Raw genomic sequence first — 26,951 nt, forward strand, 5'->3', positions numbered from 1 at the left:
ATTCTATAGAACATTTATGAAATATTCTAAAAATATTCTATAAATGTTTTATAGAATATTCTATAGATTATTCTATTCATATTCGAAAAACATTTACAGTAGTGCCATTCGCTTATTCTATAAATATACGATGAATATATAAGAACGTTCATGCAATGGAATATTCGACATATTCTTGAAGAATATTTATAGAACGTTCATAGCAATGTTAAGTGCTATCTGGGTAGAGAATCATCTCTTGAGGTATGAAACTAATAAATATACGTAAGTCCGGTCATTAAGACCGGTCATTAATGACCGGTCTTACATATATTTATTACATATATTTATTACATATATTTATTTTTACACTTTTATGTGTTATTAAATCTACTTTAGATCTACTTCAGATCTACTCCCGGTAAAAGATTTTCCATGTATAAAATTGTATGGACATATTTGGCACACACACATATAAATTTGCATAATTAGATATAATAATTTTAATTTGTGTATAAGTATATATGAAAAATTTTTTACCGGACTATATTAAAACTACTCCGATTTATTTGAATTTAAGCAGATTTGAACAGATCTGAGGTGATCTAATATAATAAATCTAATATAATAGATACACACTTGTATTTGTACATTAAATCATTACACGTACATACGCGTGACGTAATTTACCCCATCACTTCCCATCCCCTGCGAGACTTGCACTTGGGAATGTGATGTAAAAATAGGTCGCGCGATTCAAGGAAGCAGCCGAAAGTAGCGAGATCACTGGACGCTGAACCTGACGTGTGCATGTGATATTTTTTTGTACATGTGTATGTATGTAACATCGCGATGAGGTACGTGAACCCCACCTCTTTCGCGAAACTATCACTGCCTACCTACCTACGTGAAGATCATCTTCCCGAGTAAAAGCCGAGAACCGAACGAGCATGGGCACAGACAGCATCATGCGCTTGGTGAGTACAAAACCACTTCATTCACTGATCTGAAGCTTTCCCGCTTCGTGAACTTTCCTTGCGATTCTCTGTTTCTTTCCTTTCTTTCTCTCTTTCTTTCTCTTTCTCTTCCTGACTCTCTCAGTCCGTATCATCAATTTCTTCTTTTTTTTTTCGACAGTGCAATCGCGTAAAAGTTCGTGCCAAGTGACAGTGACAGTCAGATATTATCAATTAAAATGAGTGCGAAGTGATCATCTAGAAATAAATCGTGTCTAAAAAAAAAAAAAATACGGTTAATAACAAGCGTGTAAATTTGCAATATTAAATCTAATTATACATATATATATATATATATACACACACACACACACACACAAATATACATATATAGACGAATTTCAGTTATTGATGGGAATACTGTAATCATGTGTTTGACATTTTCTATATCGCGATTTCTATACGCGATAATTTTAACCCGTTGATGTGTAACAACGCAATTACTTAGTTATTAGCCGATGACACGGCAATTCACGGAAATACAATATCGCCGAAACGCATCGATATCCGAATATAAAGATATAAGATTTCTACGCAGAAGAAACTCGCAACGAAGGCATTTCACGGTGGCCACTTTCTTCTTTCATCGTGCGAGCGTTTCGCGATTTCCAGATTTGCAAGTGCCGTATACTTACGCGCTCCTATCGCTTCTCTCGCAAACGAGGCGTGTGTGTACACATATGTGCTTTTCTACTTAACGGTTTCCCTCAGGCTACTTAATCGTTCGCTTAGTTGTTGCCGCGAACACGCGTTAGCAACTTAATTGTCGGACGACCGCCGCGACTAACAATTATTTTCTCGTATTTTCTCTCGGAAACACACAAACTTTGATAGCCGTAACAAAACAAATTTCTTAGAAATTTAATTTAGAAAGATGAAACCGCGAGCAAATATGTTGTATTATATATATATATATTATTTTATAGTCGCTGATTTGGATAAAAGGCGAGCGATTGTTCATCTCGCTGCAATTTTATTTGTCGCATCGCGCGTACTCGCGACGATTCGCCGTGAAGCGCGCGTGACTTATTACGAATCCATTTTTTAATTAATACAAAAATTGGCGATGTTTCGAAGTTGCACGAACCGACGACGCCGCGAAGGCGAATCAATTTTCTAGTTGCGCGAATTTCTAATGCGCGAGCGTGTCGTGTAATAAATAAATGCGCACGTGCGTTCATGACGGTCCAATTGTTATGTGGTACGATCTCGTGGGTACTTTACGTTAATTAAGCTCAAGAATTCCAGTTTCCACTAACGGATCGAAAACTGACGGTAGACACGCGAGTTGATTCGAGATATGACGAACGCGAGAAATCGATCATCATCATTATCATTGTGAAAAAATTATCGCGCGAAAAGAGAAACAACGGTGTTTGAAACTTCGAGACGAAAAGATTGTCCTCGTTGCGGTCTAGATGCGTGCGATAGCTAAGATGCTCTCTCCTCGCAGATTCGAATCAATGGACCATAAGAGAAAAGAGATTGATAACCCGACGTATATACACACGCATAACGCACTCGGTCGGTGCGTGCGTGCGTGTGTGGACGACGAAAGTTTATTTGAAATCGGCACAGGGTGCGGTTTGAAAAAAACGCCACTCGATATTGTTTGCAGCAATATCTCACAACCAACATATAATCCAGCTTTACGATCCGATAGCTTACTTCTCCGATCATGTCGAGAAACTTCTTCAAGTTTTCTAATCGCCGTGTGTCTAATTATATTGTTACTTGCGGGAGAGAAAGAGAGAGAGAACTTTCGAGAATTATTTAAATTGGTCTCTTCTGAGATCTCTTATTTTAAAATGCGGAGAGCGCGCGCGCGTGTACACACAAGACGGGGACGTCGATCGAACGGCGAGAGAAAGTAATTATTAGAAATTGATGACACACGAGAGGAGAGAGAGAGAGAGATGCACATGGGTGTGGATGCTCCGCTCGATGAAGAAGTTCGGTGACCTCCGAAAAAGCAGGTGGCATCTTTCTCTTTGTGCGTCACGAAAGAAAGAAAGTTGTTCCTCTTCTTTTTCCATCTTTGTTTCTCCCCTATATCACGTTCTTGAATTGCGCAAGACAAAAAACCCGGTGTCTGGTAAAACAAAAATTACAGATAACACACGTGTGTGTATTATGAAATCAGGAATGTGTGTAAACGCGTCTTGTTCCGAACGAGGTGCGAGGAAACTTCCAATCTAATCGCGACGTGCACGTAATACCGAGAGAGAGAGAGAGATTCGCGTCTCTCCTTTTGCTGGAAAGAGCTTCCGGTCGTTTCTCAATGAGCGCGCAACATCCCGATCCTTCTATCTTGATCGATCCGGTCAGACGTTCGTCTAATTAAACGACGGAAAAACCGGGAGTCGTAACACTTATATGACTTTCTTAATAGCCCGGCAGCCAAAGCAGCTTCGTTTTGGTTCGTTGGATCTACGAGGGTTTTCGTGTCGAAAGTGAAAAGCCTCCTCTCGGAGCTCTTTAATCGGCGGTCGGACGACTCTCGTCATCGTCCGTTTGACCGACACACCACACGTATATACATGGAGATACATATATATATATATATATATACATATACGAAGTCGCGCGCTTACAGTCGATCGTGGCGCTCCCACGTTACAAATTTTTCACGCTTTCCTTCATTCGTCCGATGCTGATCGCGTTTACACGTCGAGAATCTAACTTTCCCAGCTCTGTTTGTCAAAGGGGGGAGGATCGGAACGAAAGGATTTTTGTCGATATACGATTATTGACTGTGCGCGCGATCGCGAATCAGAAACTGAGGAGATTGCGTTTTGAACACGGGCCAACGAACCGATCGGCGCGTTATCATCAATCCGAGATCCTAATCAATCATAGAGAAAAGATCGATGTAACCTTAGACCGTATATACTTATAGACACGGCCTGTAGATATGAATCCACGAGTCGAGGTGAAGCAAAGATGATATCATCTACGTGACGTCACATGTGGGCATTTCAGCAATTGTTCGGCTAAACGCGGCATCTTGTAGATGATATTATCTTATCTTCAAGGCAGTTATCTGAAGCCGTCTATAAACGCGCCTTTGCTTTGCCCAAATGTGACGTCATGTAGATGATATTATCTTTGCTTCAAGATAGTTGTCCGAAGCCGTGTCTATAAGTATATATGGTCTAAGGATGTAACAGACAGAGAGAGTATAAAATCAAATGCGATTGGAGAAACACGATTCGAGTTTGGTCAACGGACCCCGAGTCGAAATTTAGCGTCTCCATTGAACCTGAATTTTTGAAAAAAGGAAATTTCGGACGTATAGCAGCGTCAAAGTAGCATCTACTTTTTTTTTTACTCCTACTTTGAGCCTATCAGAGCCTGCAATGCGCAGTCTGATCTAAGAATTGAACCCTACTTTAAAACTTTAGCAGGAAAAAAGGAAATTTCGGACGTATAGCAGCGTCAAAGTAGGATCTCTCTCTCTTACTCTTATATAAAAAAAGAAAAATTGAGGTTCAATGTAGACGCTAAATTTCGACTCGGGTTGTAATCCAAATTTGCGTCTCCAACAGATTCCTCTCCGGTCGTGTTGAGGAATGTTTATTACGACGCGTTTTCGGGCGCATCTTCTCTCGTTGGATTCGCGGCGTTATTCAACGCGCCCAAGGACTCGTTGTATAATCGGCGCGTATTTGGTGACACTCCCCGACGAGTGGCGCACTTTCACGCGTTCGTCATTTCCGCGTTTCTGCGACCGCGTGTGTGTACATACACACACGGTCCGAAATACACGCAAGGTGTATTCACCATACGCGAAGTCTCGTTTTTTCTCCAATTTTCTCTAATTGTATTTCGGCAAAAGCTCGTGTGTTATCGCGCTAGAGAGAGAATCGATCGGATGATTCTTGTTGCACTTGGCAGAGAAAACTGATCGAATTGCCGCGTTTAGCGAAAACGAGAAGGGTTCCTACTTTCTGTCTTTTACGTCTGATTGCCGTTTGATTGTCGCTGTTGTTGTTGTTTCTCCGCTGCGGAATGTGATCATTAGACGTGAAATCGCCAAGTATATAGCAGTCGAATCTGATTGGAAGAGGTTTAATATTCGGAATCTAACAAATTGGCTTCGGGATGTAATTCGCGTGTAATATACCCAACAACGATTTTCTTTCGCTTGAATATGCTCATTATAATAAAGCATAGTTTGCCCGGAATCGACCTCCCGACACAATGCGAGTCTGTGCGAGAGACATGATCGAAGTAATTTGATGCGGTAAAACGCACTCTTAATTCAACGATCATCCTTTAAATTCTTTCGAAACCTTTATTTACCCTTTTATCCTTCCAATCTCTCCCGAACAAAGCGTGCGCAAGATCCTATCCTACATCGAAAATTAATGTATTTCTCATCGCAATTAGCAAAAGTGTTTTTTTTTTTTTTTTTTTTTTTTAAATTCAATTTCAAATTCAATTTCATTCAAGATAATCCGTGAAACGTGAGAACAAGCGAGAGATTAATTCGAGAATGTGTGAGGAAATATTCTCTCACTCGTATGTCTCGTATTATTATCTGTCTATGTAATTAGTATAAAATTTACAACCGCGCGCGCTTTTCGCTTTCCTTCGCGAGCGCATTCTCGCGACTTGCTTAACGCGCTTGGAAGGAAGACGACGATTCTCGGTTAGAACGGTCGTTTCGATGTGTTAAGCGGCGAAGAAAAAGAACACCGATATAAGCACACCGGGCCGTTTTGCTTAGCCGCTCCTCGACCGTCGAGAAATGTTGCGTCAAAGTCAATTCGTAATCCGTAGCACAAAAGAATGCCCCTCCCGGAGTGTTACCTGTGCACTTTGTAACGTGACGGACTTTAATGTCTGTCACGCCGCCGTGGCAAAAAAGCCTCTCTCGGCTGTATAGCGAGAGCAAGTTCACGAGCGTGCGCATCCTCGACACACTGCCAAGTGAAAGTGCCGTTTGTGTATTCTCGCGGTTTCTTCTCTTCCTCATCTTCTGTTTCCTCCGCGCCAACAATGTTACCGCGTTGAGCCGGATCAACGTGACGAGTTCTCTCACGCTGTTTGGTCTCCCACTTCTCGATCGCCGCCGCGCGTGAAAAACAGACGCGCGCGGGGTCGATCTTGTCTTTTTCTCTTCTCGATCAGCGCGATGAGTTTCTCAATACGTCACGTGCCATTATCGAGCCGCTCGATTTATTTGATCCGCCGCAGAATTTTTCAAAAGCGCGTTTCGGGTATCATCGTCCGATAAATATACGTTTTACTTGTGTGTTCGTCTGAAAAAAAAAAAAAAAAAAAAGAAACCGATTATTCGATGATACAGATTTTTAACGAGAAAAAAGAGAGAGAGATAGAAAAAAGACTTGGAATCACACATCGAGATCTTGAAAAATGATTGTAATAATTGGAGCTTGACTGTCTCAGCCTGATTACCATCGCGAAAGAACCAATTAACTTCAACACTCGCTGATTTAGCGCTACGTGTGTAATCGTGGGTATTTACGTTTATTAGAACATATTTGTTGACAGTTATCCTCGACGTTACATTCTTTGTGAATTATTCAAATTTATGAAAATTGAAATCGAAATGCGTGAAACAACATTCCGGGTGCAATTGGGATGCGCGTGTTCTTTTCCCGTACACACAATTCAGTTTGTGAAATATACATATAATTACCGCGCGAGGTAAACTGACATTTCACCTCCATTATCTTCTATCGTGCGTTTACAATATCAATTCAATGATTCTTTCTCTTTTTTTGTATATAAGCGCGCGCGCGCGCGCAGTGAAACTTACTGCGATCTCCCAGCTTGGGAAAATGACGGGTCAGAAGTTCACGGCGCGAAAAACGCCCGTATGTGTGCAATCAAAGATTTCGCGATAACCAAATATGGGTCGCGCGGGTTTTTTGTTTAAACAACCGACTATAAAGGGTAAGGTGCGTACCCGCGTCTCACGGGACGCGCCGTTGCGGTGTCTTCCTCGTTTTCGCGCGATTCTTTTCCGGTGGAGTTACTCATGTATGTATTCACAAAACTTTCGACTTTTGCGACAGTCACGATATTGTTGATTAATTAAGCGACGTCTCTCCAATTATGCAAAGAATTACCTAACGCGCGCGACATATACGCCCATAAATATTCGGGCGAGACATGTGTGTCACCCGACGAGCGAGATTCTCGGCGTTATATATGGTCGACGTGGTTTTGGTTTCGAAAGTGAAACCGACCACGTCTCAAAAGTGCAACAACAATGCAAATCAATTCCAGCGCACGGCCCGTTATTAAGTGGCACGACACCTGTGAATCTTCCGTGGGTTTTTCTCGTTTGTGCACGACACCGAAGATTAATGGGACGCTGGACCGACCGCGGTACGAGGAGAGGATGTGCGAGTTTAGAAAGTTCCCAAAGTTGTCTAGTCGTCTCAGCTTCGCAAATTATGTGTCGCGCCTCTCCACCGCATAGTTTTTTTTTTTTTTTTTTTTACTGTTAGCATACTTTGCGGGTTTACAACCGTAAATGAGGAAGGAATACGATTATATGAGTAGAGAATATGTGAGAAGTCGCTGGAGCGAACGACGAGAGCCGCGACGACGAAAATATAATTCTAAACGATCATCTTATGCGCGTTCGCGGTTAAAATATTCCGGCCTCATTTCGTGTGAAATTAACGAAGGAGACCAATTAACCGTCTCGAGAACGACGAGAGAAAGAGAGAGAGAAAAAGATGCTCCGAAAGAGGAAGCAAAGGCTTGCAACAGTTTTACGACACAGATGCCCGCGCTAAACGCGGCAATTCTCTGCTTTTATTATGTGCAAATTACGGGGTAGTTTTACAGGCGTCTTAACACGCGCGCGCGCGCGCGCGCGTCAAACGGCTTTCCTTTTTGCGGCAAAAGGCACCGGTCACCTTAAAAGCGCGGACTTCTCGTCGCGAGGAATACATAATTTGATAATTCCACGCTCGTGTTGCGACCTGGCTTGTCTCGTGTGTTTTTCCGTTGTTCTCCGGGTGGGCGCGGTGTAACTTTCTTCAGAAATGTCAAAGGTGCAGGTCTTACGGTGGTAATGCAGCACGCGGTTATAGCGCTTAGGTTTTTTTTGTGTTTACATACTTAAGTGCGCGCGCGCGCTTCACAACATTCGTCCTCGCGAATTATGACGGAGAGGAGATGCTTTACGGTTGACACGTCAATAAAAACTCTCCTCTCACTTTACGATTCGGCGAAAACAACATTTTCCCATTGCGTGTGCGCGAAGGAAAACGCGCGGGAACGCGGCGCGCATACCGTAACTCCCCCCTTCCCCTTAGTCGATTATACATATCGAGTTGCGATCTCGGGGTGAAAGTTCAAAACCTCGCAATTGCCTTCCGCTCGACCTCTCGAAGGCGTAGTCGCCTTCGTGCTTCCGCTCGGATTACGCCTCGTTGTGATTGATTTGAATATAAACATCCGCACGAGAGAGAAAACGTCGATCGAATGCGGCGACCGAAGACATTTATCGGAACAAGCTATTTCAAACGAATGACTAGACGATTAGATCGCGGTGCGTTCGAAAAAAAAAAAACAAAAAAAAAATCTTTCACACTCCTCGCACACCTACACGCTTGTGCGTTGCCGCTAAAAACGCCGACATATAGTGAAACCGACGCAAGGCACTTGAGAAAAATCTCAACGAGAACCACGAAACCACGTCTGATGTGGAGATCTCTTAAAAGGGGTTAAGCACCCATGAAAGTCGACTCATCGCGCGTGTTCAGTTTCGATTATTCGCGCGCGTCCTAACCGACGCGTAACAAAGCTCTCTGAGACATCTCCATTGGAGAGTTTCTCTCTCCAGTTAAATACCAAAGTTTATTCCCAAGCGCCGCACATTATACTCCATACACGTGCGTTAATTAAAGATGCGCGCTTCTAATTGCATTCGGATTGAAGAAGACAACACATAATGGGATTTCCCCCCCCCCTCCCTCTTCGCCGAATTTTCTGGCATTTATCTTTTTCTTTCCTCGATCGGTATTCATTTGATACAACTCATCGTCATTTGCTCTTCGAGATTCTGATGCTACGCAAAAATAAATATAAGACAATAATAAAACCTAGATTTTTTAATTATATGTTTTCAGCTTGTTGAATATTTAAATAAAAAGAAATAAGGAAATGGCAATAACAAGCTAACACCAGATGTTCGAGTACAATCTTCTTTTATAATTCTAAGATTTGAAAAAAGTTTTAACAAACGTTTCGATTCATTATGAGGATCTTCTTCAGTGTTTTAATAAAAACTTACAAAGAGATTGGATTTTTGAATTAATTTTTTCACGTATTATTGTTTTCACTATCGGTATATTTAAAATCGGTCACCTTTTTATTTTTTTTCTATTCCGTATTCTTCGTGAGATTGTTCTCGCAAATAAATAAATAAATAAACGAAGATTTCGGCAAAACGTGCGTCTTCGTGATACAACGGAAAGATCATTAGTCCGGTCTGTTAGTCGGAAACGCTAAAAAAAAAAAAAAAAATACGGAATACGAAAAAACATCAAGTCTTGTTAATAGTTCATTAAACAGACTATTTTCGACTTCTCGAATATGTGTACACATTTAATTACGCGCGCCTCTCTGCGACGTGTCAGGCGTGTGCGTGCGTTTTCGCGCAATTACGTAAAACACACACGCGAACCATCCGTCGGCTCGAAAGCCGTAGGTACGTGTTTACTATGATTTTAGGAAGAGAAAATCGCCTACAGGCCGCTGTGAATCTTACATACACACACACACACACACACACACACACACACGTATAACGGGACTCTCGCGGGAGACCGAACGAGCAAGAGCATTAGCTTTCGATCTCTCTCTCTCTCTCTCTCGAATCAATACATGGTGAAACCAGTTATAAACATACATTAAAAAAGATGAAACTCGAAGAAAGACGACCTTGTGTGTCATCACAATCGCCATATATGCTCATAAATAAATCCAGTCAGCAGTTTATCTTTTCTTCCGTATAAATCTGTCTGAGCTCCTCAGATATTTCCGCAACAGAGGAATGATATCACGCTTAGAGATATTTTCATCAACGCGATGCGCAATTAAATATTCACTTTCTGCAATTTCACAGGTAGCCGTGTCGATTTTGCTAGCAGCGGCCTGCTTCGTACCGCTGGCCGGATCTCAGAAGTCTGAGATCTCGGCGAAGGGTCTCGAAATCTCGCCGGCCCCGGTAAAGCTCGACAAAAATCTGCGACAGGCGCTACTGAAGGCGCTGACGGATTTGGAGGCCGAGTCCGCGGAACAGCGAAAGGACGAGGACGAGAAGTCGCTTATTATGCGCGTCGAGAAGATCTTTGACGAAGGATTGAAGAAGAATTCGAACAACAACATAGGCGTGATACCGAAGAGCTCTTTCACATTTGACGGTTTTCCGGGCGACGAGGATATTCCCAACGAGGAGAAGCTGCAGAATTCGAGCTTTCTCGAGTCGAAGAAGTATGTCGCCTCATCGCCGGCGATGAGTATCGAGAAAGCGAGCCACGACGACGCCAGAAGCTTCCACGTGCACAATATCGTCGTTCCGGACAAGCCCGCGCCGCGAACCGAATCCAAAGTAGATTCGTTGGATACGAGAAGTGTGAAAACTTTGTCGAGCTCGGCGTCGGTCAACAAGATCGAGAGCGTCACGTTGAAGCCGATCACGCAGATATCGGAAAGCTTGACGCAAAGCGCAAGTAGCGGGATTGCAAACGCCAACGCGCTGATCACGCCGAAACCGACCGCGTCTAGTCCAACGATTCCTCCTCCTAAGAACAACGCTACTTCGTTGTCCTCCGGCAAAGAAAAAAACTCTCCAGTGGAAGAAGTGAAGATCTTCGAGGCGCCTTTGGTGGCGGCCTTCACGGTGCAACAAGACGAGCTCGGCGTGCCGAAGAGCGTCGTGCCGATTTACAAACAATCGGGCGACGGGCAGGCGCTGACACTTCAGGAGCAGTTAGAGTTCAAGCAACGATTATTGGAGAAACAGTTGGCTGAGCTGCAGCAGCAACAGATCGTACAGACACATTTTCTTCTTAGACAACGTGAATTGTACGAGCAGCAACTGAGAGAGAAGCAACAGCAGCAGTATTTTCAAGAACAGGCGAGGCTCAGGCAGTTGGCAGAGGAGCGGGCCAAGCACGAACGCATCAGACAATTGGAGGAACAGCATTTGAGACAGTTGGAGGAGCAGAAAATCTATCGATTGCAGCAACAGCAACATCAGCAGCAGAACTACTTCCCCCTGCAGAAGCAGCACATTTTCGAACAGACAAACAAATTTCTTTCATCTCAGTCGTCACAGAAGCCGACCGTTCATCTTCAGCCTAGTCTGTCTCTGGAGTTACCCAATGCTGGTGCGCCACCGTTATTCCGCAACTACCAGGAACAGCCTCACTTCCAACAATTCCATCAGCAACCTCAGCAGCAGTCTCCACACCAGCAACCGCATCAACAACCGCGATTGCAACAAGACTTCCCTTCGTTCCCTATCGATTTCCAACCGCCCACATCACCGGCCACCAGATTCAACAGACAAGAAGCCTTCAACGCAGTTGGCAACTTCGGTTTCAACAATCTGGACAACAAGCAAGCACTTCCGCCACCAAGAAACACGTTCACCTTCAACGCATTGCCAAAAAGTGCGCCGAGTACGTTCGTTTACAATCCTTACGTACAGTTTCGACCACTTCCACCACCGCAGAGAGCGCAGACTCCCGCCAAGCAGATACAACGTTTGCTCTTTCAGTCGGGCGTTGCCGGTGACCTGGGCAACGTGCAAGGACCGGGTGGCGAGGATCTTAATATCGTGTCCAAAGTGCTGGCGCTGAACGTCGGCGCCTTGCCCAACAAGAACTACCAGTTCGTTACTAGTAATCGCAAGTTGGGCAGCAGCGCGTGAGAAGATACACAGACGGGCGTACCGATGTAAGACTTCGACGAGTCGTGTAAATCACTACACAGGACGATATTATAGCAAGGTGAAATCGAGCTCTCCTTCTCTGTTTCTCCGTCTTCTTTCCTTCTTCTTTGTTTCTCATCAGTCATCTATCTTCATCTATCTATCAGTCATCTATCTCCCGTCACGACGTAGTCCTTACATATAAATGCCGTCTACAATTTCTTCAGACTTTGACACCGACTTACGTACATACATACATACATACACACACATACGCGCGTATAAAATCATGATGACAGAGTTCGCAGCGGTAATATAGGTATAGCGGCGGCAATGAGAAACGGTTATTCACGGCGAAAGGACGCGGGATGACTAGGTAAGTTCAATAGTACGTGAGCTATTGACGATAGTAACCTTGAATATCAGTTCAATTCGAGTGAAATCGAATCGTTGCCGCTCTCGGTGTGCATTACGTCCACAAAACTTGCTTGCTCCTTTTTTCTTCGTCATCCCCGACACGGACGGAAGAGCGGAGACGCGTGAGACAATCGCGAAGCACAGAGAGCGCTCACGGGAATCGTCACGACGAGGAAGCCGCGCGTGGTGCCTTAACAAGCGTAATGGTATTAATTACGATTGTACGTGCATTAAAACAAGGACTTATTGCCGGCCTTCCCGAGGAGCGCGGGATTACGCAAGCTCGCATTTAGTTGCGATACGGTAGATGTGGGTCTGTACATAAGATCACACACAAGTGCGATTCCGCTTTCTTATCCTTCTTCTCTCTCTGACCTCTGTACTTTTTTTTCTCTTTCCTCAAATATAATACTCACGACACTCAAGCGGTACGTGACCAAAACCGCGCCAGCCAAACGTCGGTAATCGTAAGAACACGCTCAATGGCAAGTAAACACGTTACTTATAAAAAAAAAATGTGTAACATTAATAACGACGATAGCAATAAGTGTAAATTAACGAAGAGAGAATTTTAGTTCGCATGTTTTCGATGTGAAAAAAAAAAAATCCCGTATAGAAATCGTCTCTTAGCTATTGTATTATTATTATTATATATTCTCAGATTGAGATTTGAATTCTAATAAGAACTCGACAAGAAAATACCTCACATATGTGTATAAAAATTTATTCTCTTGAAAAACATCTCATCCAAAGTCTTTTAATTTTAAATACAATTCTCTCTTGCCCAGTTAGATCATCTTCGCGTAGAAAGATGCTGACTTTTCCAGGGTGCATTGCAGACAAAATTTTCAGCTCGTTCTACAACAAACGGTTTTATGAAATAATCGGTGTGTGTGTGTGTTTGTGTGTGTGAGATATATATATATATTATTGTGAGTTAGCGCCGGAAAAACTCGCTCGAGAGATCAAGGGGGTCTCGCCGCAAAGTCGTGCATCGAGCCGCGCATCGCGATTGAAAACGCTTCTTCGACTGTAAATAAACTTTCCCCTGGCGGCACACCACTACAATGCCGATGAGGAAGCCGCCGCCGCCGCCGTCGCTGCTGCCGTCGTCGCGAGAGACACATCTCGCGAATATATATATATACGTGTATGTCCTCAATTTCACAAAACGTTCGGCACAGATTCGTTGATTTCACCCGGCGGGCAAATCAACAAATCTCGTGGGATCACCGCGGTATATCTCTCTCTCTCTTTCTCTTTCTCTCTCTCTCTCTTGTTTTACTACTAAAAGTTTTACTATTAAAAAGTTTGAACTTAGATCGATTATCGCGGAATGTAATCTCACATTCGAGATACCAGCGAACGATAATGTTGAAACTTAAACAATTTGCAATTCGAATTATACAACGGTATTTATTTTTTTTTTTTGTATACTTGTTTGTTCGTGTGTAGAAAAGAATGCACCTCTCTCACGCAATTCTCTCAACAGCATGTCGTCTGATAAGAATCGCGAATAATTTTTGAGATGTTTGCGCGAACAATGTGAATAATATACGCTACGCGAATTTACAATGTGTTTTATGAATTGTATTAACTTTGTCTTTATAATTCTCTCTTGTTCTTATCTTAGGTTTTTTTGTCTCGAATTGATGTGGGTGCGATGCACTCTCGGCGAGAGCGACTCTGCGTGAGCGAAAGTCGACGGCGATTCGTTCATAAATGTGAGCGCTTTATATACGAGCGCTAGCTCAAGCTCGCGCGACTGAACATAAAGTAAAAAAAAAAAAAATTATACATATATATATATATATATAAATATAAAATAACATTAAAATTATATAAAATAATGATAGATCTAATCGATATAACTCGCTTATAATTTATCTGACGCTGAATCGTATGTATTTCTTGTATAAATGTGTTAATAAACTAATTTGTTTAAAATAAATTGTTTATTTACAACCTAAATGAATTATCTTAGATTTAGACGTAGCGCAGCCAATAGGAGTACTTGAAACCTCTTTTTATCCGGACCGGAACGAGATAAGCGGTTAAAACGAAAATTTTAATTTAAAGGAGTATCTACTTAAGAGGATTGTTTTTGTTAAAAAAAACTATTTGCTTTTACAAAGTTTTTTTCTCGAAACTGAAAACACTTAAAGTATTATATTTTTATATGTAATAAATTTATTGAGAGCTACTATCTTTAAAAAAAGAAAAACTTCAACATTTAATCATTATTATAACGTTTAATTCTTGTCATAATATAAAACCGGGATTTTTTTATTGTTTATTAAACAGAGCGTTGCAAAAATCTTGTTTACACTGTTATCAAGTCTCTTGCATCATTCTCTCGTGCTAATCTGAAACCGATCGAAGATTCATTTTAATCTATACAAATATAATTGGACCAAACGCGTAATTATTTATCGCAATATTGAACAAAATGGCGGCCGACTAAAAATGAAGAAGAAAAGTGTTTTTAAAATGTCTTTACTTTGGCGAATCGTAAAAAACTCTTTTCACGTAAGTTTTGCAAAAAGTTTGCGTATAGAAAAGTGACTGACAGGTTGAATGCCGGATCAATTTTATGACCGACTTGTCCAAGGCGTCGGAATGAATATTTTCTTATGCGATGCATATTATTGCAAAATATTATCTACAACATATAAGTTGGACTGTATTATCATGTTTTATGCATTTATTTTACTGCGGGAGTCACCAGTGGCCTCCACGGCGCTTGGAGTGCGTTTTTTCGATCTCACGCTACATTTCACTTAGTTTTTACAACAATCAGTTGTCTCAATCGTTTCTTATTTCGCTTATTCTTGTCGCTTCTTCTTTGAGTGTCTGTAATCCAGAGTTGTCAAGTAATGAAATATTTATTTATATTTCTACACCTCATACAGCACAAAAACTTGCAGTTACGTCGCAGGAATATTGCAATATTGCAGGTTGCGCAATAATATTTCTGTGACATATTACTTATATTTCGGCGTAAGATAATAGCAAGATTGAAAAAATCTTGCAGAAACATTGCAAAACACTGTACATAACTTATTATAGTTGCGTTCACGGGGACGCAACAGTTATTAACTTTCGAGAAAGGAGTTCATCAGATATAGAAATATATACATCACACATATATAATTATATTTATTTCAGTAATTTCGGTATTGCAGTGTTTTCGTCGAATGCATTATACATACATTCGCCGTCACTGTCACGCATACACGGAATAGGATCTCGCCTGTGATTACGTTGACTTTACCGAGTGTGCTGAGTTATTTTTACTGGGCTCTGTCTTTAGTTTATTATAGTTAGTTTTCGTTGATTACGTTAAGATATATATTGTATAGATATTGTATAAAGCAAGTGTAGACATTACAACAAGGCGAGGCATGATTGGAAAAAAAAGGCGAAGAGAGAAAATAACTAAGTAAAATTATTCTTTAATTATGTTTATCCATTTTGAGAGTATATTGTAATTTTTGAGTCTTGTATTTTAATTCATCAGTTTATTTTTTGTTGCAAAGACTCCCTTGCTTACAACGCTTTTTACAAACTGCTTTATATAACGTTATACAGCACTATTTATATGTGGTGTATGATTTGGTAAGTCTGTGAACTACTTCTACATTGCGAAATAATTTTGTATATTATTGACACTTATATTTTAATTTTACTTTGTTTTTTTTTATAGACTGCCTGTTTATAGTGTATTAGAAACTTTCAAAAAGATAAATATAAATTGAATATATATGTATATGCTGTGTACATATATATATATATATATATAAGGCAGTCTATATGTATATATGTATATACACATATATATATATATAAAATATAATAATTAATATAATAACATAATACGTTAATTAAAATTGTTTTTATTATACTCACAAAATGTACTGTAAATTATATATTTAATAATAATAATAATAAAATTATATTTAATAATAATAATAATAAAATTATATTTAATAATAATAAAAGACATATTTTTATTTATTGTTGCAAGTATATTGCGCTGCAATATGGCAATTATATTGCAGTACAATCTTGCTAAAGACGGACATTTTTATGTTGCTTTGACATTGCATCTATATTGCATCTACACTGCGCAATTATTTTGCAATATTGCAATAAAATATGTTTGCAATCTTTTTGCAATCTTTCTGTGCTGTATGATACGTTATATTAAGTTTTGCAATTTATTTTCAATTTTTTAAATAGCTCTTGAAAATAATATTTCATCAAACAATTCGCGTCTCAACCCGAGTCGAAATTTTGACTCTCTGATGAACCTCTCATTCTACTATATATAGGAGTTACACGATAGTAAAGTAACAAATCATTTTTACATCTCTTTGTAAACGCCGTTCGATTACCATCGGATAGTGAAGAAAATTTCACGTCGCAACACGCGCGTATATAACATGTACGATTTTAAATACAACTTTTTATATATATGTTCTATGGTGCATTAATGTCTTTAACATCATTGTAATATAAACGATGACAATATTGAAAAATTAAGAAGTATTGTTATTTGCTTGAATTATGTGTTTTTACTTAAATCTTTTGGCATCGCCGGTCACCGGTGACCGCCACAGCATTCAATTCAGTGCTAATTATTTTATTCCGCTATATCAGGCCCGTAAAATATATCTTCTTCATCTTCGAAGAAAAGTTCTTCAGTTTCGTCTTGGCTTTGACGGGCGTGTGGAACATTAACAAGATCGCCGGACGTCCGGTTAACGCGTTGATTGTCTCGCTTGTCGACGTATGCTTTCGCATTCGGGCCTATGGTAATTCCCATCAGCGACATCACTTGCAGTATGGTTTGAAATCCTTCGTTGAAGATGCATATAGCCAAAAACGTAGCAATTTCTACCGTTTTCTTACCACAATGCATACGCCTCGGTACGAACGTCCATATAAGCGAGTGCAAGCTTTCGTTGTTGTTTTGCGTATACGCACCGAGACATCGTTCCAGGAAAGCATCGCCAGTAAAATCTTCGTACACAGGTTTTATCGCCGTTATCACCGCGTCGTTCAACGGTGGTTTTTGATGCGTGAACGCTTCTAACGTGCCCTTCGCTTCCGCCTGACGCCACACACACCAGCTGTCCGATCCCGAAGGACAGTATTCGTGTTGAGGATTCGCGTCGCTGGAAGCTTCGTGATACAACGTCGCCCAAATTGCTCTTTTCATGTCGCCGACAGAATTGGAATTTTTGCGTATTGCCGAACCGTAATGTGTCGTAAGGTGTTTTATCAGCTCGTTTGTGAGTTTCCCATCTCCATTTCCACCGATATTTTCCGTATTTCTCGTCACGCTTCGCAATCGCGTTCCCATTCGTTTTTCCGCGTGTCGAATACATTCTTTCTTCGTGATAACAATGTCGTCGTCGCACGGATTTGTATTCAATACGTTTTTAAATGTCTCGCTATCTCCATCACCGACGTAAGTCGTGAAATAAACACCGTATTTTTCCTGCGATCGTTGAAACATTTCCGTAACCGCGTCCACTTCCATCTTTCCGGCGTTTCCCGAACGATTGATTGCCGGGCATTGATTTTCATGAGATTCAAACCAAATGTCGTATTCAATTGTGTCAATGGAACGACGTTCCCAATCGCTGCAATTTCGACAAGAACTCGATTTGACCACACTATCGAGCACTTTTTTGGTAAATATGCCGGTTATCGCGAACACTCCGAAAAGCGAGCCAAATCCTCTCTTCTCCCAAGTGCCGTCGCCCGATACGGTCAGATAATCCATCGGATGTTCGGTCGATAATGTTTTATTTATTTCCTCCTCGACGGCTCTTTTTGTAACTACCTGATACAACGCTTTCGATGTGATGTGTATACTTTCTAGGCACGCGTCGAAAGTTTTAGTATAGAGTCCCTGACTGATGTCCATCAAGCCACAAAACAGAGATATACCTTTTAAACACACATAATTCGAGAAATAAAGCTCTGATATAATTTTTCCAATCGTGAGAAATAACACGGCACCTTTGAAAACCGAGCGCTGAATATGCGTGCGCAATATTTTTTAAATATAAATTAATATACACCGTATAATAGTAATATTAATTAATAATGTGTTGCCGCATAAAAATGATAATATTAGGTCGAATTACATTTTAATTATGAATTAAAACTTTTTTTTTCACTAAATTTAATTATGGTGTCTTAAAATAGACGGTTTAAAGAATATATACACATTGTTTCAGATTTTTTTTAGAAATATTTAATATTTTTAAAAAGCCCAAGACGAAAACGACCCATGTCCGGCGAATTGAGGTGCCGAAAAACACGCCGTCCGTTGAGGGTTAATTTGCATCTCGAAATTCTATATCTCGATTGCTTGACTCGCATCTCATGTAATAAAAAATTCCTTTATCTTCCTGAAGTAATTTAAAAAGAGACTATTGCGAAGAGTCATCTCGGCCAAAAATCAATGCTCAACCGCATTTCTAGCACTGCACGGTCACCTTATCGATTCTAGGCCTTATCAAGGCACCCAAATAATATTCTCGCAATGTTTAATATAAAGTATCGATAGAAATACTTGCGATAACGCGTTTTCGATAGCGTTAAAATTTTAAACAAATATAATCGAAATAAGACTGGGGTGGTAAAACTTCCATTTGCGAGAGAAATGATACAGGTTTTAGCACTTTGACGGTCGCTCGTGTCACGTGATTTCGCGCACTTAGCAGCGGGATCACGCCGGCGTTGATCCCGCTCGCAGTTATCGGCCGGTGTCACGTATACGTGACTTCACTTTTTCTTTTCAATTTAACCGGCACTAAAACGTAAAACAAATTATTCTTGCGAGAGTAGCCGGCGGCACGTAAAGGAATAAACGAGCCGAAGCACGTGGCTATAAAAAAAAGTGTTAAGATTCGAATTAACACACGTTTATTTATATATTTAAAAATAACGCAAATTTACTTAAAAATATTTTGCACGTAAATCCAGCGCTTGGGTCTTAAAAAAAAACCGTATCATTTCGCGTAATACCTTTTATCCCGAGACCCAACAGTCTCATTACGAGTACAATGCGCCGATTAATCTCGTACGATTTTTCGATAACGGGACATGAATTTATATACGCGACCCCGCATTTACACGTCACAGCTATTTTAAATCCCAATCCGTGGGTTTGGGTCTCGTTGAACTTCATGTCACTCTGGCAATTGCGACAAACGACCATGTTGCTTATCGCCGTGAAAACCGAGAAAAACTCGAGGATGCAATAACCGTGCTGCCGATCAATAAGAACCTCGGTGTCGTTTGTGCTTCGTAATTTTTCAGCGGACGTTGTAGCGAAACTGGTGTCACATTCTACGGTGTGCCGATTTCCACGGAACTTTCGTTTTCTCTTTTGCGAACGAACGTCTCTCGACGTGCCTTTGCGATCCATTTTCTCCGTTTCGTTGCGCGACAACTTGTTCGTACGAGATTCGAGAATTAACTTAAACACTAACGTAATAATTCTAAACGCAAAAAGAAGATATCCAGAGATCGTTTCGATGTATTGTTCGAGGTTGAAACCGCTCAGCTGGGACTGGGTTTGTTTATGAATGTATCGAAAGAGCGCCGGACCGGTGCCTAGTCCTGTGCAAGTCCTGCACTAGGACCTGCGCGTCGTCGTTCTACGTGGCGCGTTCTTCAAAGCGCTCGCGAGCTAAATTCGAATTTCGTCAGATCACTTTAAGAACGTTCTTCGAATTATTGATTTTCCTAGGATTTTCTTTAAATTTGCGATATACATACTTTATGATCTTATTTATACGTAGCCTTTTTGGATAATAGGGGTAGCAATGTTAAATTCTAAAATATGGAAGATTTAAGTTTCAATTTTTAACATGGATTTTCTATGCCGAGCCTTTGTGAAGTGGGGTTTTTTAAAGTTACTGACGACAATTTTTGTAGGATTTTTTTAAAAAAACAAGTATGTGGTAGCGGAGAGTGTCTTAATTAAAATACGATTTTGAATAATATGGCAAACAACCCTTGTTTTCAAACTGTAGCTTTTTTTTGTTTTTGGTTTTTTTTTGTTTTGCTGGATTTATGTGCTGCAGCTATTTTTGAACTTCTGCGCAGAGTAAGCGGGTCTTAGCAGTGCTGAATAGCTCAACTTAACTTTGTTACAGCAGTACAAACTTACTCATGAAAAGAGATATTTTAGGTTGCTAACCACTATATTTAGGTTGCTAACCACTGTAATCGGAGAACGTCCTTAAGAGGGTTCTGGAGCGATACTATACATATATATATCGTGACTACTGTTACCGATACAAGTGACATCAACCATAGAACGTCGTTAGAGAAACAACGACATACATATATAAAAAGAGGTTATGTTAGATTTAAACGTATTAGACGGTGTTTGCGTAATTTTGGCTTCCAAATCGTAGTCTAATAGTCTCATTACGTTCTTGAATGTTATGTCTATCTCGGACACTAATTTGGTTTTTACGCATAACTTTTAAACTGTAAATGCCAGTGCGATAAAAGTGAAGGTGATTGTAACTTCAAAAATTGTTGTTAAGTTTTTGACATATTGAAAAGTGTCCGAGATTAATTTCATTATTGTTTTTTATTCTGTAGAGCCGTTTTTCTATCCGAGCAATAAATACGAAAAACACCGTCTAATACGAATTACTCGTTCGATCGGTATAACAGGAAGGTCCAGGACCCTCTCAAGGCCTTCCTTCTTAAGAGTGTAAAAATTGAAAAATGGAAAACAGAATTGATTTTTTTTTTTACTGATAAAAGTAGAATACAACCATCCCAACAAACATAATGTTAGCAGATTGGCAAATTGCTTTTTGTTTGTCTACAACATTCGTTTTCGACAGATTTCGCTGTAAGTTGCGCGTTTTTCTCTCTTGCGAGTGAAGTTATAAAAAGCTAATTTATCCTATCTCGCCTAAAGTATTGTATCTAATAATTTCGACAGTTTCTGACATACTTGATAAACAAAAAACTATCGCAGGTCGCATTGTTTACAAAAAAAAAACTATATTTTCCTCGAAATTTTGACGATTTTCATGAGATTCTCGATTGTCGATTGTTGGTCGACGTGTAAAGTCTCTCTCTTGTTAAGATACGTCTCTTCGCTAGTTACTTCAAACGACTTTTCTACTCGATATCAAGAACCCTAATGGTGGCGATGTATATCATCTGCGGATAGATACACATATAGAATATGTGAATGTTAATCTCATCACAATTTTATACACAAGCAGATCATGATTTTGTTCTTAGGACAATGATTAATAAAACTGAATTTTCGTCTGACGATATAAAATAGTCGCTTGTTGTTTAATGCGCTACTTCCGACGCTGTTGATGAGTTAGCAACACTGGTTTACAGCATATGGCGTAAAAATCAATACTGCGCGCGTCGCAATGTTCGTGGCTGTTTCGTGGTGAATGCCGTACGTACGTGATCGCGCTCGTATACGTTTTAGCTGAGAAATTTAACGCGCAACAAACATCATCGAAATTCTTTTGTAAGTCCGATACGCCATCTCGGTGATGAAATTTTTCGTGATTCCCGAGCGTTATGCGGGCGAAAGATATTTATCAAGAATACAAGTGTAATTAGTGTACACTTTTACGCATCAAGATAGAAGGTGAGTTTCTTGTGTGTTTACATGCACATTACGTGCATAACGCGTAAAATCTGTCTCTTTTGTTTAAAAAAAGATTACTGCAGTCCAGTCTATAATCGCCGCTTCGATAAATTTATGTCTAAGAATTCAATTTTTATCACATCGCGGTGTAAAATAAAGATGTGTATGTATTATTCTTTTCTCTCTCTTTTCAATCAATTATAAATTTAATTATATATATTATTTAATTATACATTTTAATATTAAATTATATATTTTCCCGTTTATAAATGTGTTACCGAAATCAAATATTCTCAAAATAATTAATTTTGCGAACTACAAAATAACACATATATCTCGCATGTTTCTCAACGTCTTGTATACGAAAAGACGGATACCGTGCGGACAAGTATGAGAAGATGATGGACGGGCCAGGATTAGGATATTCGTATCATCTTCCGTCCGCTGGATGGAATCTCAAAATCAGAAACGTACTGTCGCAATTCAGCGATCTTTTCAGCGAATTTAACAAGTACATCGCGCCAGCTTATCATCATGATCGTTGCGAGAGGTACGTAAAAACGAAACTCAAAATAACAATACTAATTGAGCACGTCGTAACTGTGTATATTTTATGTAAATAAATATATAAAAATATATATTTATATGTGGAATTATAATAATTTATATACATACACGCAGTTACAAATTTAATTGGCGGCAAAAATAAATTTATATCAGAGTTGATCGCAAACTTCGCTTCATTGTTTCTATAGAGGTTGCAAGAAACTGTGAATAGAGATTTTCTGATCAATCTGTCATAATTCTCATTATGGTTATATCTGCGTATCTTAAAATTCTTTCGACATTAGATTTTTCTCTGTCATTTTTAACACAAATTCGTATAATTAACAACGCAGATCCGTGCAAATGCGCTTGTATTCGATGCACAAGAGAGAGTTTGTCATGGTATTCGTTGCCTTCTTCGCGTGTTTTGGATTGGCCGTGTTCATCGGTCTTGCCGGTAAGTAACAATCGTCTTTCTGCGGTGTATTTTACGATAAGATTCGACTTCCGAAATGAAGACGAAATAATCGTCAATTGAAACGTATCGTTGCGTATATATAAATTTATTAAAAATATATAATTAAATAATATATAATATATCAACGTTTTATAAAGGACCGCCCATAACATCAACCACCGAACAAAAAGCGCATTTGAATGGCAGCGAGATGGCTACCGGTCCATTCATCATGAAAACACCTCTGTTGTCCACCTACAGCCAGCAATTATGGGTGATCGCCAAACTGTCAACGTCGAATACTGACGGTAACGAAAACAAAAAATATTGCGAATGACCGTTCGCTCCGGTCGCTCGTAATATTTCATTTAGCAACGTCATTGAGACTTTTTTTATTTTGTCTACTTGTGGTATAACTTTATATTAATGTAAAATCTTACTTATATTACGATGATAATCAACAAATTGCTGATAATTGCAGATGAAAGATACGACAAGGGATTCCAAGTTAGTGTTTCCATAGATGGTGTCACTGCTGATCGAAAACTGGTATCTGTATTATCTCCAGAAGCCGGACATAATCGGTAAGAGCTGTTAGTTAAGAGTGTAAAGTGCATAAAAAAAATAGAACTAATAATTCCAACATTTTTTAAATTTGAAAATTAACAATAACAAAGAATAATTAACTATAATAACAATGAAGAATATTTAAAAAGTGAATGTGTCGCGATTTCGAGTAACAATACGCGAGTCTTGATGATGAATGGAATTGTCTTTCAGAACCAGACACTTAAAATGCGAAAGCCAATCATGCGAGGAACTGGTCGTCGCCCATCTGGGATTTCTCGATTATAGCTACTACATAATCACTGTCCGCTTCCATGGACTCGAGAGCTTCCATCAGCGATATACAATACGAGAACTCACATTCTACGTCAGTAAGCACTGAACAAAATGACCACGCCAGTCAGAGCACTGCAGCAGTCTCTCGTGTGCCTCGTTGTTTTTCTTCACGTTACCCCTGTTTTTCCTGTTTACAGTTTAAGAACTACAATCCGGCGTTCACGCAGATCGAGATCTGGTTCCGGCTGATATTTTTGCTCACCACGTTCGGAGTAATGGTAATTCGTAATTAGCGAATAAACTCTGGAAAAAAAAAAAAAAAAACATCGAACGAATTAAAATGAGTACTTTCGGAATATATTTTCACGTCGATTATCTCTTTGATCCGATCTCTTTTTTTCTCCGCGGAAAAGTAAATTCTATTCTAGAAACTGAAAGGAAAATATCTATGTACCGCTTTCAGTGCTGGTTCGGCCATTCGCTTAGAAAGTATCCGCTGCACGACTGGTCGATAGAGCAAAAGTGGATCTCAATACTTCTTCCATTATTGATTCTGTACAATAGTAAGTGTAACGAAACGACGTTGACGTTTTTCTCGACATTTGTAATTTTATCAATCGTTATTTTATCGAATTTTGCAAAACGACAGATCCGCTGTTTCCTATGACTTTCCTGGTGAATTCTTGGGTACCCGGCATGCTGGACGCGATCTTGCAAACTACTTTTTTGTGCGCCATTCTCATGTTCTGGCTTTGCGTCTATCACGGCCTCAGACAGGTATTGTATTTCAATCGATGAACAAAAACAAAATAATTTTTACTTCAAATAGTTGCTGTCTCGACAATTTGCTTATTTTATTCCGTTAATAGAACGAGAGACGGCTTCTCACGTTTTACCTGCCCAAGCTCTTGGTGGTGGGTATGCTGTGGGGCGCGGCACTGACTCTCGCCACGTGGCTTCGTTGCACCGAGTTGGAGGATCCCACGTACAATTACGTTCTCGATACGTCGAATTATTATGTAAGTTTAACTATATATTGTATATATACTGACATACTAATCAACAATATAGTCGCGCGGAAATAAAAAGAGAGTATAGTATTTAATATTATAAGTAATGTACTAACCCTTCGCCTGTAGATTAAAAAAAAAGCTACGAGTACTATAAGACTGAGTCTGTAAGGCCCACGCGACTTTAAGATTGAATATCTCCGCGAAAAATCAATATTTTTTTAATTTTTTTTTTTTTTTGAATCGACAGTTTGAACAATTCTGCGCTGATAAAAAAAAAACAAATTGAAAAAATCTCTAGTAGTTTCGAAGATTTAAGCATGCATTAAAAAAAAAATAATTTTTTCTAGAAACACCGATGCGCGATTTCTGAATAATTCTGGATAGACCCATGTCTATGGACGAAGGGTTAAAATATTAAATATATATACACTTTTTAAATAAAAAGCGGCATCAATGTTTTTTTAACGTATCGTATGGTTCTTTTCTCCGTAATCATATCTCAGCAATTTCGGCAGTTGGAATTGTAAGACCAATCGCACACTTTGAGACGTGGATCGAAGTAAAGTCCGGCAGGACACGCTTGTAACTGAGGTGTTCCCCAGTCGCACTGATAGAAATGATCGCACAGAAAAGGATGCGGCAGCAGTAGCGAGCCCGGGTGGTTGGTCGGACATCGTGGAAACGGTCGCGGACAATCGAGCCAGGACGAATCGCAACCAGCCCGCCAGGGCCAGTCGCATACTTGGAGAATGGAATTAAAGTGCAATTCTTCTGGACACTCGAAGAGCATTGGCACGCCCCAATCGCATTTGTAGAACTGAAACGTTTGGAGTAATTTTGAGAGAGAAACGTTCTCTTCGTTCTTTTGTTTTTTTTTTTGTGATTTTTTTGCGAGAAAAGAACTTACCAAGCTGCAATTGGTCGAATGAGGCAGCAATACCGGGTATTCGTGATGCGCGAGTCCGAGGCACGGATTCTCGTTCTCCGTCTCAGTCACATTTCTCACGATATTGATCTTGAGCTTTGCCTCGCACATCGGTTCGGCGTCGGGATCATATTCGTGCACCTGGTAACCCTCACTGAGAATCTCGTAATTCGTCAGTCCACCCGAAGAACACAGTAGCTGCATCGTGCAGCTTATTTGCACCGATTTCAACTCGGTGTATTTCGCGATGTCTCTTTGCAACTCCGCTGGACATTCAACGATTGTGTACAATCCGCTGATCTTCAACGAAACTTCCAACATAATAACGCCCACTGCTAATCGAAAACCAAAGATTTGTCTCATGTTCACGGATATATGTCGATAAAGTCAATACAAATCAATCTTTACACCGATGTAATTTTTATATTCCGGTCGTTATCGCGCACAAATCCGATCGCGATGAGATGACTGCTGTAAATAATGCGACAATTTTCCGACGTCAAGTGCCTCTTATGTTTTACCCCCAAGATTATACCGATCTACAATCTTTATTTGGCGTCGTATTGAAAGTGGTTCAGAGATTGAAACTGGTCGGCTAAAGAAGAGCGGCAAAAAAGTTGTGACGTCGTCACGTCGGACGGGCGCGATCACTCTTATAACGAGAGATATACATCTATATTCTTCTTTCGTCTTTGTTTTTTCCAGGGCTTCAAGGTGTTCTTCTTCACGGTGGGTGGCCTCTACATCGCGTATCTTCTGCTGCTTATATTGAGAGCGTACAGCGAACTGCGGTCTATGCCATATTTTGGTAAAGATCTTTTTAATTGGCATATGTACATAATTATACTATATATATATATATATATATACAGGGTGTCTCATAACGAACGAATCAGCCGAAGTGTGTAGGTAGATCGGGTCAATCCGAACAGAAAAGTTATTTACCATTTTGCAAAATGTGCAATAGTTATTAAGATATGAATTAATAAATGTGAGCCAATAAGCGTGCGGGGGGCAATGATCGGACTCTATAGGCGTGCACGATTATCAGCTGTAAAGAAAAATGGCTTCTTTCATGCAATGTCATAGCAATGAGAGGCGGAGAAACAAACAAGCGCGGCGCGACTCAGCTTCTTGCGATCGGGCGATATTAGG

At 40.0% G+C, this 26,951-nt stretch overlaps 4 protein-coding genes across 4 annotated transcripts in view; 2 read left to right on the forward strand and 2 right to left on the reverse strand.

Moving 5' to 3' along the window:
* The first annotated feature begins 919 nt into the window (after positions 1–919).
* Positions 920–14,226, forward strand: LOC109858569 (putative uncharacterized protein DDB_G0268364). Its single transcript, XM_020435975.1, has 2 exons — positions 920–956; positions 10,114–14,226. The coding sequence occupies exons 1-2, from the start codon at positions 930–932 to the stop codon at positions 11,923–11,925; spliced, it is 1,839 nt and encodes a 612-aa protein (XP_020291564.1). The 5' UTR covers positions 920–929; the 3' UTR covers positions 11,926–14,226.
* Positions 14,227–16,367: 2,141 nt separating this feature from the next.
* Positions 16,368–19,909, reverse strand: LOC109858561. The gene is made up of 2 exons (XM_020435960.1): positions 19,390–19,909; positions 16,368–18,303 (listed from the first exon to the last, which is right to left on the reverse strand). Exons 1-2 carry the CDS (start codon positions 19,790–19,792, stop codon positions 16,988–16,990), a joined length of 1,719 nt encoding a protein of 572 aa, XP_020291549.1. The 5' UTR covers positions 19,793–19,909; the 3' UTR covers positions 16,368–16,987.
* A 1,842-nt stretch (positions 19,910–21,751) lies between these two features.
* LOC109858582 (transmembrane protein 181) overlaps positions 21,752–26,951 on the forward strand; it is an 8,637-nt gene continuing 3,437 nt past the window's right edge. The window contains exons 1-11 of the mRNA XM_020435992.1: positions 21,752–22,012; positions 22,382–22,562; positions 22,912–23,015; positions 23,174–23,323; positions 23,497–23,599; positions 23,796–23,949; positions 24,056–24,136; positions 24,322–24,421; positions 24,508–24,635; positions 24,728–24,877; positions 26,502–26,604. Coding sequence (XP_020291581.1) covers positions 22,411–22,562; positions 22,912–23,015; positions 23,174–23,323; positions 23,497–23,599; positions 23,796–23,949; positions 24,056–24,136; positions 24,322–24,421; positions 24,508–24,635; positions 24,728–24,877; positions 26,502–26,604 — 1,225 coding nt within the window. The 5' untranslated portion in view covers positions 21,752–22,012; positions 22,382–22,410. The remainder of the gene's footprint in view (positions 22,013–22,381; positions 22,563–22,911; positions 23,016–23,173; positions 23,324–23,496; positions 23,600–23,795; positions 23,950–24,055; positions 24,137–24,321; positions 24,422–24,507; positions 24,636–24,727; positions 24,878–26,501; positions 26,605–26,951) is intronic.
* Positions 25,183–26,492, reverse strand: LOC109858583. The gene is made up of 2 exons (XM_020435993.1): positions 25,779–26,492; positions 25,183–25,688 (listed from the first exon to the last, which is right to left on the reverse strand). The coding sequence occupies exons 1-2, from the start codon at positions 26,157–26,159 to the stop codon at positions 25,371–25,373; spliced, it is 699 nt and encodes a 232-aa protein (XP_020291582.1). The 5' UTR covers positions 26,160–26,492; the 3' UTR covers positions 25,183–25,370.

This window comes from Pseudomyrmex gracilis, unplaced genomic scaffold (genome assembly GCF_002006095.1).
Source record: "Pseudomyrmex gracilis isolate BER0280 unplaced genomic scaffold, ASM200609v1 scaffold_213, whole genome shotgun sequence".
Classification (NCBI taxonomy): Eukaryota; Metazoa; Arthropoda; class Insecta; order Hymenoptera; family Formicidae; genus Pseudomyrmex; species Pseudomyrmex gracilis.

Excerpts from the sequence above, each read along its gene's own strand:
- LOC109858569 (XM_020435975.1), top strand. The coding sequence starts at position 930 with ATGGGCACAGACAGCATCATGCGCTTG. Across the intron at positions 957-10,113 it reads CAGACAGCATCATGCGCTTG|GTAGCCGTGTCGATTTTGCT; the intron begins GTGAGTACAAAA and ends GCAATTTCACAG.
- LOC109858583 (XM_020435993.1), bottom strand. The coding sequence starts at position 26,159 with ATGAGACAAATCTTTGGTTTTCGATTAGCAGTGGGCGTTATTATGTTG. Across the intron at positions 25,689-25,778 it reads ATTCGACCAATTGCAGCTTG|TTCTACAAATGCGATTGGGG; the intron begins GTAAGTTCTTTT and ends CAAACGTTTCAG.
- LOC109858561 (XM_020435960.1), bottom strand. The coding sequence starts at position 19,792 with ATGGATCGCAAAGGCACGTCGAGAGACGTTCGTTCGCAAAAGAGAAAA. Across the intron at positions 18,304-19,389 it reads GTTGGGTCTCGGGATAAAAG|GTATATCTCTGTTTTGTGGC; the intron begins GTATTACGCGAA and ends TGTGTTTAAAAG.